At 36.1% G+C, this 12692-nt stretch overlaps 1 protein-coding gene across 2 annotated transcripts in view; it reads left to right on the top strand.

Moving 5' to 3' along the window:
• Positions 1 to 12692, top strand: part of rabgap1l (RAB GTPase activating protein 1-like) — a 149353-nt gene that overhangs the window by 16931 nt on the left and 119730 nt on the right. For both annotated transcript variants that reach the window (XM_037769823.1, XM_037769824.1), the window contains exons 8-10: positions 2925 to 2991; positions 4795 to 4897; positions 10130 to 10296. In XM_037769823.1, coding sequence (XP_037625751.1) covers positions 2925 to 2991; positions 4795 to 4897; positions 10130 to 10296 — 337 coding nt within the window. The remainder of the gene's footprint in view (positions 1 to 2924; positions 2992 to 4794; positions 4898 to 10129; positions 10297 to 12692) is intronic.

Genomic DNA, 12692 nt, shown 5'->3' with positions numbered 1-12692 from the left:
GGTGTTACACTGCAGGGATTTCAACTTATCTACTGTATAGTTTAAGTTTACCCCAATTAATCAAATGTCTACATCTATCCTTCCTTCCACTTTTTGTTTTTTTTACATCATTGGCTTAATTTACTAGACTTTGAAAAGAGACTTGCCTTTTCAACTACTGTATCTTGGTGCTTTATCCACCAGAGTTTGTAAGGCAGCTGTCTCAGCAGGACAAATGAGCTGAACTAAAGGAGGTCATGACGTAAAGCTCAAAACACTGCTCTAAACGGCATTCAAAATCTATAGCATTGTTATAAACTTCATTATGGTAAATTATACAAAGACTTTACAGATTAAAGCACCAGACTGTCTTGTTTTCAGAAGGACAGTGCACACTCAGTGATCAAAATATTGCAGAAGGAAGGCAATAAGAAGAACAAAAAAAGTGAAATGAGTCAAGCCACCCAAATAGAGCATATATAAATATACTGGTGTACTTAAATCACTTTCGACCACCTGCAATCTCTCTCATTTCTATGTGTTTACATGCCCTATCAGCACCAAAGAAGTAGGTCATCTTTATCACCCGCCTCTTTTCTTCTTCATTCCCTCACCTCCTGTCGCTATCAGGGGGAGACAGACACCTGGCCTCTCCGTTATTTTTAGTGTCTATGGAAACCATACTAACCTATTGTGTTCATGTTTAGAACTGAGGTGCTTGGCCAATGTTTAACAACACTTAATTTTATTAATATTCATTGTAATAGCCTAATGGTTAATTCTTTTGAAATGTTCTATGGTGTTGCATCATGTGTTGTATGGATGCAGTACATTATGTTCTGTTTTTATCCTGAGGAGTCCAGTCAGAGTTTGGAAGACTTTCTATCCACACTTATAGATCCTGTTAAAAAATGACTTTGCAAGACATGCAGACCCATATCTTTCAAACTCAAAATGACCCCTTCTGGGTTAGTGCTGTTGTAAATATATTCTTATATAATGCATTTCTGAAACTGAAAGATTCCCATACTGACCACTTGATGGCACCTCCAGCCTAACGCTGAAGGGACTTTAATATAACAAGTGATTATGTTGGATTGGTATGAAGATGGACTGGAAACAACGTAAACGACGCTGCCTCAGTATAGTGCAAGACCTTAGATATGTGTATTAAACCTGTATTCTTTCTAACAGCCAGCAGGAGGCGACTCCTCTGGTTGCAAAAAGAAGTCTGATGGTATAGAAGTCTATGAGAAAATGAGCCTACTTCTCACTTGATTTATTACCTCAGTAAACATTGTAAACATGAGATTATGGTCTCAATCACTAGTTTCAGGTCTTTTTCATTACAGCATGATGTTCATTTAGTAAACTATGGTCCCATTTGAAGTCTAATAGCCCATAAAGCAGTGTATGCTTTAGGGGGTGGCTACCTTTTGGTTGACAGGTCGCTATCACGGCGTTGTCCAGTCTGGGAGTTGTCTGTGTTTTCGTCTTACAACTTTAATAGTGGGGCAGCTAAGCTGAAATATTCATAACAATTGTGCATTTTGAGATAAAAGCAACACATTTGGCACAGACATAGGTTTATATGTTATGAAAAGATATAGATATCGGGGCGCTGCAAATTTGGCACCTGAGGGACGTGGCAGCCATTTTTCCAAATAGGTTAAATACTGTATAAACACACAACAACAACACATAGCTTAAATATAAACACATAACAACACATAGCTTAAATATAAACACATAACAACACATAGCTTGAATAAGAACACATAAAAACACATAACACACAACTTAAATATAAACACATAACAACACATAGCTTAAATATAAACACATAGTTTAATAAAAACACATAACAAAACAGAGCTTCATAACCATACATAGCTTAACTTAAAACACTTAGCTTCATAGCAACACATACTGTAGTTGCTAGAAGTGGTGTACATCATCTGAAAACTGGGAACCCACAGAATAATTGAAAAGGTGAAAAAAATGTAGATGAACCTCAGCACTGTGTGTCAAGTTGTTCTAGTCATTAATAATAAATAAAAACAAATTAATACATAAATCAATTAATTTATTGATTAAAATATAATTGTGAAAGTGTATCAGGGCTTAGAACATGATATGAGTTTGTGATGGTCATTCCCATGCTCTGTTATGTCAGGTTTATTTCTCAGGTTAAAAGATTTTAAAAAGCACCCTTAAAAAATAAAAACATGTCTGTGATCTTCTGACATCTGATCTAGAACACACCTTGGAAATCACCAAGAGTCATAAAATCAGTTTTCTGCAACACTTACATCTGTGTCAAATGTGTTTCTTTTATTTCAAAATGCACATTTGTTGTGCTTAACTGCCCCGCTATAACCCTTTCACAGTGTGTTTTCAGATCATGAAAGTTAATTATAACATTTTGGTTGCCTAAAAATGTCTTATTCAGCGTTCGTTTGCACTTAGCTCCACCCTCTCGTGTCAATTCTGGTTGCAAATAACCGAGATGTTGTGGGTTACCTTCTATACATGACCGCCAAAAACCAAGATGGCGAAGGACAAAATGCCGATTTGAGGCTTCAAACGAGATCTATATATATCTCGGACAAAACGAATTTGAGGATTGAAAACGATATATATATATATATATATATATACGGTATATACTGTATATCTCGTTTTGAAGCCTCAAATTCTGCATTTTGTCCGTATATGCAAAATACTGGCTCTTGAAGCCCTTTCAGAGTGTCCGCTTAATGCCTGAAAGATTATAATGCATTAATATTACAATATTTGACTGTAGTTTGGTCACTTGAGTTGTTTCCATATTCCAGTTTCCTTTCCCTCCCAACAACTGCTTTGATTCACTCTACTGGTGAATGCAGACTGTAACTCTGCAGTGGAATTAGTGATTATTGATTAGTGATTGTATCCTCTTCCAGGTGTTTTGGGATGCTGCTGAGTCCAGGACAGAAAGTCTGCAACAGCGACATGCATCTACTAGACATGGTGAGCAGAATCCACCTTCATTTTTTGCCAAGTACTGTAGTTAAAGGTATACTTCACCCTTAAAATGACAATTTGTTTGTCAATTACTCAAGGTTTGTTACCTTGAATTATTGAAGAAAACTTAGTTTTTCTCGCATGCCTCCATTGGTGAATGAAGAATCCAAATATGGAGAAGTCTTGATAAATTGAAGTAAATGGAGGCCAGGTTTAAAGGATCAGTGTGTAACAATTAGGGGGATCTTTTGGCAGAAATGGAATATAATATTAATAAGTATGTTTTCATTAGTGTATAATCACCTGATAAGAATCGTTGTGTTTTTGTTACCTTAGCATGAGCCGTTAATATCTACATAGGGAGCGGGTCCCCATCTCCACAGAGTCCGCCACATTGCAATGCCATGTTTCAACAGTAGCCCAGAACAGACAAAACAAACTTTTAACTCTTCCTGCTTGGGCCGGAGTCGACAACGTTACTCGCTCTCATCGTCGCCGCGCTCTCCCTCTTGCTTCACTACTCACTTCCCTCGTAAATACACACTCTACGCACTGGCGCTGCTCCAAATGACTGACGCTAGTCTTACAACAACTGGCTACCATAGCTCTCCAACCTGCTTGGCACACGGGAGAGGCTTCAGTTGTTTGCAATCTCCTCACCTCACTGCTTGATACCGCCAGATCCTACACACTGGACCTTTAACGACAGCAAAATCACATCAAAACATCCGTTTAAAAACTCTAACACAACTCGTGCTGTATATTCCAAGTCTTGTTTATCCAGTTGTAAGTTCAGTATTGCCTAAACACATGCGTTTTTGCCAAAATCGTACTATTAAAAACACTTAAAACACCGCCACTACTGTCTCATGCTTGCGCATAAGTGCAGTGAGTCTGTGAGAGTCCAGAGTGTTTTAAATAGTAAGGTTTAGCAAAGATGCATGTGTTTGGGAACTACTGAGCATACGACTGGAGAAATTAGACTTGGATTATACTGCTTGAGTTGTGTGAGAGTTTGTAAACGGATGTTTTGTTATAGTTTTGCCATTGTTAAACCTCCTGTGCTGTGGCCGAATAGTCCCAAAAAATTAAGTCCTGTCTTTTCCTAACCACTTTTTCTTGATCTTGATGGAGACATCATGAGGTCAAGGAAAAATATGAAAGGAGAAATCATGAGTAATGAGGAAAATACAACCACGGTGCTCGGAGAACCCGACTGCAATTACTCTAGGCCTGTTAATTATGCAATGGTGGAGGTTATTGCCGTGGTGCTGCCACAAGGAATTGTGGGGCGGCATTATCTCCTTTCCTTTGGTAAAGGATGGTCCAGTGTATCCTAAGCCTAAAGGAGATAAAGGAAGCATTGAAGCACCTTTCTTTAGCATTTAGTGAATTCGACCGGCTCTTATCATGGCTGTCACTTAGATAATTCAGGTTAATTTCCCTCAGTTAGAATTGCTAAGCAAAAAAGACTATTAGATTGCAGCCCTGGCCTCCATTTTCAATTCATCAAGGATTTACTCAGTTTTTGAAAAAAATACTTTTCTACAAGAATTCAAGGTAACACACAGTGAGTAATTGATATACAATTTTAAGGTTTGGAGTGCTCCTTTAACCTGCGTTCTTCTCAGTTTTCTTTGTCCCAGTTTATATTTCTGAAACTGATCTTACGTGCTTGTTCAAAAATTTTACATTTACCTGTATGGATATTTTCCATTAATAATTTTACTAAAACCTTCTATGTGTTGCAATTTATATGATAATACGTTTTTTTAAAAGTACATGATCCATGCATTAATACTTACGCAGGAGTCGATGGGGAAAAGCTCTGATGGGAAGGCCTATGTGATCACAGGAAAATGGAACCCGAACATGGCGACCTTCCAGCTGCTGAATGAAGACACACCTAAAGGTGAGGCGAGTTACTGTCCCCCTAAATGTTACGTCATACAGCTTACAGTTTAACTTAAAGTATATCCAGAGTAGCTGTGAAACATTAAACGTTTGCAGTTGTATGTCACTGAGCAAAGCTAGCAACCTTCAAAATTCATTTAAAGTACGTTACAACCATGCATAATGGTTGTAACGTAATGCAAAAATGTCTGGAAAAAAAAGACTCTGAAAAATGTCTGGAAAAAAAGATCTGAAAAATGTCCAAAAAAGAATTCTGAAAAATAATTTTGAAAAATGTTGGAAAACTAAAGTCTGAAAAAGGTAAAAAAAAAAAAAAAAAAAAAAAGATCTGAAAAATGTCCGAAAAAAAATCTGAAAAAAAAGTTTGAAAAATGTTGGAAAACAGAAGTCTAAACAATGTCTGAAAAAGGTAAAAAAAAAAAAAAAAAAAAAAAGTCTGGAAAATGTCTGGAAAAAAAAGATCTGAAAAATGTCCGAAAAAAATGTCCGAAAAAAAAATCTGAAAAAAAAGTTTGAAAAATGTTGGAAAACAGAAGTCTAAACAATGTCTGAAAAAGGTTAAAAAAAAAAAAAAAAAAAAAAAATTCTGGAAAATGTCTGGAAAAAAAAGACTGAAAAATGTCTGAAAAAAAAGATCTGAAAGATGTCCGAAAATAAAGTTTGAAAAAAAAATCTGAAAAAAAAGTTTGAAAAATGTTGGAAAACAGAAGTCTAAACAATGTCTGAAAAAGGTAAAAAAAAAAAAAAAAAAAAGTCTGGAAAATGTCTGGAAAAAAAAGATCTGAAAAATGTCCGAAAAAAAAGTTTGAAAAAAAAAACTGAAAAAAAAGTTTGAAAAATGTTGGAAAACAGAAGTCTAAACAATGTCTGAAAAAGGTAAAAAAAAAAAAAAAAAAGTCTGGAAAAAAAGATCTGAAAAATGTCCAAAAAGAAATTCTGAAAAAAAAGTTTGACAAATGTTGGAAAACAAAAGTCTAAACAATGTCTGAAAAACGAAAAAAAAAAAAAAAAAAAAGTCTGAAAAATGTCTGGAAAAAAAAGACTCTGAAAGATGTCCGAAAAATAATTTTGAAAAATGTTGGAAAACTAAAGTCTGAAAAAGGTAAAAAAAAAAAAAAAAAAAAAAGATATGAAAAATGTCCGAAAAAAATGTCCGAAAACAAATCTGAAAAAAAAGTTTTAAAAATGTTGGAAAACAGAAGTCTAAACAATGTCTGGAAAAGGTAAAAAAAAAAAAAAAAAAAAATCAGGAAAATGTCTGGAAAAAAAAGATCTGAAAAATGTCCGAAAAAAATGTCCGAAAAAAAAATCTGAAAAAAAACTTTGAAAAATGTTGGAAAACAGAAGTCTAAACAATGTCTGAAAAAGGTAAAAAAAAAAAAAAAAAAAGTCTGGAAAATGTCTGGAAAAAAAAGATCTGAAAAATGTCTGAAAAAAAAGATCTGAAATATGTCCGAAAAAAAAGTTTGAAAAAAAAATCTGAAAAAAAAGTTTGAAAAATGTTGGAAAACAGAAGTCTAAACAATGTCTGAAAAAGGTAAAAAAAAAAAAAAAAAAAGTCTGGAAAATGTCTGGAAAAAAAAGATCTGAAAAATGTCCGAAAAAAAAGTTTGAAAAGTGTTGGAAAACAGAAGTCTAAACAATGTCTGAAAAAGGTTAAAAAAAAAAAAAAAAAAAAAAAAGTCTGGAAAATGTCTGGAAAAAAAAGACTGAAAAATGTCTGAAAAAAATGTCCGAAAAAAAAAATCTGAAAAAAAACTTTGAAAAATGTTGGAAAACAGAAGTCTAAACAATGTCTGAAAAAGGTAAAAAAAAAAAAAAAAAAAAGTCTGGAAAATGTCTGGAAAAAAAAGATCTGAAATATGTCCGAAAAAAAAGTTTGAAAAAAAAATCTGAAAAAAAAGTTTGAAAAATGTTGGAAAACAGAAGTCTAAACAATGTCTGAAAAAGGTAAAAAAAAAAAAAAAAAAAGTCTGGAAAATGTCTGGAAAAAAAAGATCTGAAAAATGTCCGAAAAAAAAGTTTGAAAAGTGTTGGAAAACAGAAGTCTAAACAATGTCTGAAAAAGGTTAAAAAAAAAAAAAAAAAAAAAAAAGTCTGGAAAATGTCTGGAAAAAAAAGACTCTGAAAAATGTCTGAAAAAAAAGATCTGAAAGATGTCCGAAAAAAAAGTTTGAAAAATGTTGGAAAACAAAAGTCTAAACAATGTCTGAAAAAGGTAAAAAAAAAAAAAAAGTCTGAAAAATGTCTGGAAAAAAAGACTGAAAAATGTCACACGAGTGAGTGTCCACAGCTCTGTTAGCTCGGCTGCCTGACACGATTCACACTTCAATGTGCGAAAACGTGCCAGGCTTTGACAAGTACTGGGTCACAATTCCACATAAGAGACTATATGTTATGCTAGAGAATGGATGAAGGATGAAAAATGTCCCAAAAAAAAGTCTGAAAAATGTTGGAAAAAAAAAAAATTCTGAAAAATGTCTGAAAAAAGTATGAAAAATGCTGGAAAAAAAGACTCTGAAAAAAAAAAGTTTGAAAAATGTTGGAAAACAAAAGTCTGAAAAAATGACCGTAAAAGAAATGTCTGAAAATGTCTGATAAAAAAGTTTGAAAAATGTTGAAAAAAAAAGTTGGAAAAATATGTCTAAAAAAAAAGTTGGAAAAATGTTGGAAAAAAAGTCTAAACAATGTCTGAAAAAGGTAAAAAAACAAAAACAAAAAAGAAGTCTGAAAAATGTCCCAAGAACAGTCTGAAAATGTTTGAAAAAAAATGTCTGAAAAAAGAAGTTGGAAAAATGTCCCAAAAAAAGTCTGAAAAATGATATATTGATATAAATATATTGATTTAAAATTCCCTTCTGTAATAACTCTAGTGCACGTAGCAGTGATAGGTTGTCTTTTTTTAAGTAATTGTGCACTGAGTTTTGCTGCAGTTATGATCTGTGTGAAGTGGAACCCACCAGTTGTTTTACTGGTTGTTCGCACACATGAAGTAGGAATTATTTCCATACATTATCATCATCACGTGATGTGGGACTGCACAAAGCTCACGGTCACGTCTGAGAGTTATGCAGTGCTTGCATTGGAGCCAATTGCCTTCATCCATTCTCTAGCATAACATATAGTCTCTTATGTGGAATTGTGACCCAGTACTTGTCAAAGCCTGGCACGTTTTCGCACATTGAAGTGTGAATCGTGTCAGGCAGCCGAGCTAACAGAGCTGTGGACACTCACTCGTGTGAGAAATAGAATTAAAAGCAGCATTTTGAGGAGATTATTCTTTTGCAATTCACTTTGCAGTCTTGTCTGACATTCTTATAGCTCTGCAGGTCTTGAGCTTTATACACTTTCCTCCTTTTATTGGCTCTTTGTTTTGTGTGATGAGGCTCCTCATGACACAACTTGATAAGATAGGCCTGCAGGATTATTCTATTGCACACACAAATAATATGATAATATACTCAGCTGATGCTCTAAATGTAGTTATTAAGCCAGAGAGAGAGGGAGGGAGGATTTATTGGTTTGGTCATACTGTATCTTTTTTCTGAATATTAACATCTAGAACCTGAATTGAACAAGAACATCAAATAAAATATTCATGAATTAGATACACAAATTTATTTTAAAAAAATGTAGTGTTTTTTTTGAGTTTCAAACAGAATTAAAATGTGTGTTCATAAATGGAAGTGTGCTCAGATAAACATAATGGAGTTGAACGAGTTGATTTATCATCACATACCTGAGAAGACACAATTTTTATTGTCTTTTTAAAAGGGAAGAATTTACTTGTGTTCGGACCGGATCCCACAGAGAGTATCCAGGCAGAGAGCTTGCCTCACCAAATCCATTACAGCTAATAAATTAGAACACTTGGCAACTTGCTGACTCGAAGGATTCGAGAGCTTGACTTGAAGGTGGATGGCAGGTCTGTCAAAGCAGTGTACCTCATGGGAGTCAGACAGTAGAAAGCCCGACTAGCTTCAACACACACACATGGCATGAAGTGATTCATTAGTTTGAGGCTCACATCTCTTTGTGTATAAACCAAAACCTCTGTTCTATGAAAACAATGTTAAGTTCCAGGGCTCACGTAATAAATATATGTATAGACTTCAGTTGTGAAGTTCAAGACTTTAATGTTATGTCCTTATCCACTAGGGGGTGTGGCATCTCCACAGGATACATGTGTGGATTTCCTGCCTCCCAGTAGAAGCCAGTCAGATAAATAGTGGAATCTCTTCAGCTTACAGTTACATTTATGGATTTCTAATTCATAGTAAAGTTTGTTTTACTAGTTCTGAGTATTTTTTAAATAGTAAAAGCATTAGTACCGTAAATAAAGGTTGGTTTTCTGCCACAGGTCAGTGCAGACTTACTAATGTGTACCAGTTTTTGGACAATTCATAACCTGGTTACACTTTGAAAGCTGTAGTGCACCTAGAGCTGTTTATCATGTGTACCTAACACTGTAATTCAACATTTTTAAGAGTAGACAATAGGTCAATGGGCCTCACTGACTGAAATCAAGTTAAAAGAAAAGAAACTAGAATGGCACTCGGAGAGCGCAGACCTCCGCCAAGGTGCCTGACTTTAAGAATAGATCACAGCTCACAGCTGGCGGTACCGTGAGGTGGTCGGCTTATTATTAACACGGTGTGTTTCCTGTAGCGTATCAGTGGATGCCTCTCTCATTCAGCAGTCTTGTTATGTCTGTATAACGTTACACTACGTTGTCTCTCATCCCGTCATCTACCGCTTTTTTTCTTTCTCACCTCGATGTCTCGCCACGCATCCACACACTTATCTCTCTGCTCGAAGAAGGAAGGAGGCGGGGTCACGCATCATCAACGTGTCATCAGTTACACTGCGCATGTGTTATACCCAGTGATCATAATGTTGTGGCTTATCGTAATCCGTAAAAATATTCATGAATCCGGATCATGATCTGGATCGGCACTAAAATCTAATGGACTGTTCATTGTGCCACACCCCTACCCTCCAAAAAATGTCAATCAAATCCATCACAGACTTTTGGAATAATCCTGCTAACAGACAAACAAACAAACAAACAGACAAACAAACAAACAAACAAACAAACAACAAACCAACACCAGTGAAAACATAACTTCCTTCCTTTAGCCTTGGCGGAGGTAACAAAGGAGTCTCACATCATACCTCCACAGTAACCTTGCTTTTTTTCCTGTTTTGCTGTCTCTCTGGTTTGCTCCAGATAAGCAGGTCTACATGACAGTGGCGGTGGACCTGGTCGTTACCGAGGTGGTGGAACCAGTTCGCTTCCTGCTGGAAAGTCTGGTCCGGGTATATCCATCAAACGAACGCTTCTGGTACTTCAGCCGCAAGACCTTCAGTGAGACCTTCTACCTCAAACTCAGACAGGTATTTCACATGTAGTTAGGATCTAGTTGATTGGCTGATTAATGGTTTATTTGTAGACAGTTGCTGATCGATTCGTTGTAGGATTGGGCAATATGCTAATTTATCCTGTACCATTTTTAGACATTTCTCAACCGTCAATTATTTTGCTATCCTGTTTATATTATGGCAGTTGATACAGCCATCGCGGATGCCTAGCGACCACCCTGCAATTCCCCGCCAGGTTAACTCTGCTAGCTCTGTCAACAGTGTTGCCTTTGTTTTCACTGTTAGCACCGTTAGCTACGAACCGCCGGCTCAGCTGTCGCCATGTTGAGAGTCGTGCAGAGGCAATAGAAATGCTACCGATCTCGCATTTACCCCTTTACTGGTTTCAGTTGCACAGTTATTTGTCAATGTATATAACAGATCCAATCCATCACCCAAAGCACTCAGCCACTGTCCTTATTGTAATAAGAACTCAAAATAGTAAAAAAAAAATGTAAATAGATGAACTGAAGGAGTCTGAGTAGAGACCTCCGGCACAGAAAGGTGTCAGCCATGTTGCTTTCACAAGGTTATTTAAGTCAAGTCAAGTTTATTGATATAGTCCAACATCATGTCTCAGAGGTCTTTACAGCCCAAGCTCTCCACAAAGACCGGGTGAAAGTGGAGCGGGTGGCTGGGCAGCTTGAAGGAGTTGTGGAGTGGAGGAGGAGGTCAGAGCGGGCGTTTGGAGGCGTGGTGGTGTGTCAGTGACCAGTCAGTGTCTGTGCATCTCCCACTTTGGCCCCCTTGTTTTGTCCGCCAGCCTCTCATTGTCAAGCTGGTGCATTGATGTGCAACATGTTATTCCCTAAACCAGTGGTTCCCAACCTAGTTTCTTTTTAAGCAGAAATGCTGAGCCCCCCCACCAATATTTTCTCACATCACCACCCTTAAAAAGAAATTACAAATCCTCAATTTGAATAAGGTGATTCAGTGTATTAAATGGGTTAGTCTTTTTTTTTTTTTTTAATAAATCAACTTTCTTTAATGAATATAACTCGTCAGTTTTGTAAACATGAATTAAGTGATGACGTCTTGACTGATTCGCCAAGTGAATGCAGATACATAATATTATCTTTTTTTGTAACCACTTATTTAATTTACTATAATAGCTTTAGAGACAAAATAGATTTTTTGTTATTGTGATTAAATAAATGTAATATATGGTGCTGTTAGATTGCTGCTAGACCACCCTGCAATACAGGTGTGTGCCTCCTTTAGTGTGCAGCAAGCGGGAGAGAAAATACTTTTATATACCCGCAGTGAAAATGTTGTTTTTGAAAGGCTAAACTTTAACAAATATGGATTGAAGCAGAACATTTCATCAGATAAAAATTTGTTGTGAATTTTGGAAATGATAACATCGATCGTTTTTCAATACATTTTGACTTTGGACTTGTTTGGAAATATTCTACAAATAGTATGGTACAATTAATATTAGTTATAACCTAATCTTTATCTGCAACTGTGCAGAAATACCGGGTTTAAACAGAATGTGTACTACTAAGTAGTAAATAAATATATCCTTTTAAATAGTTTTATGTACAGACTTTTGTATAAATTATCCACTCTGTTATTAGGATTTTAGTTAAACATGTGCATATCTAATTTTGACAACCTCAGAGGTTGGGAACCACTGCCATAAACTTTGTGCCAAACTCCAACTCGGTTATCACATTTATCTTGTGAGCTGATGTTTCGCAGCTGAATAATCGTCACCACAATCAACTGACGTGATGAGTTTTGTTGATAGCACCAAATAAATGATATCGTAGAAGTTCTTGTATCTTACTGTTAGTGTATAATGACAAACATCACACACCCTGAAATGTTTGCCCTTTTTGAGTTTCCTCACAACTTGTCTGATTAAAAAGTGCTGAGAGAGAGTGTGAAGAATGCAGATTCACTTACCTCCCACCAACACAAGGACACCCAGCCGGAGCAGTTGCTGCAGGTGCTTAAAACAATACAGTTAAGCTGTAAGCTTCCTCTTTCCTGTTAAAAAGCAGATCTCCTTTAGTAGGCCGTGGGGAGCTGGCAAAGCAGTGGAGTGTGGGGAGGCTTTGGATTGTAGGGAGCTAATAAGAGGCTCTGTCTCATTATTGGCATGTGGGTAATTAACAGCGGCGGTCTGACTCGTCCGCCTGATTGCCTCTCTAGTTATCTCCTCAGTGAATGGAAGAATGTTGGACTGGTGCTGTGGTTAAGAGCTAATTAAAAGATAATATTGTGTGGAGGTTTTAGTGGAAGATGGTAATCAGGAGTGATACACACACACACACACGCGCACACACAAAATATGTAGTCCTATTGTCTTATTTTGCCAAAACCATTCGTCATTAAGTACCAGGGATTCATTATCTGTGCCAACT

This window comes from Sebastes umbrosus, chromosome 5, assembly GCF_015220745.1.
Source record: "Sebastes umbrosus isolate fSebUmb1 chromosome 5, fSebUmb1.pri, whole genome shotgun sequence".
Taxonomy (NCBI): domain Eukaryota; kingdom Metazoa; phylum Chordata; class Actinopteri; order Perciformes; family Sebastidae; genus Sebastes; species Sebastes umbrosus.
Note: the sequence above shows the minus strand (reverse complement) of the source record. Positions and strands in the feature narration are given on the sequence as shown.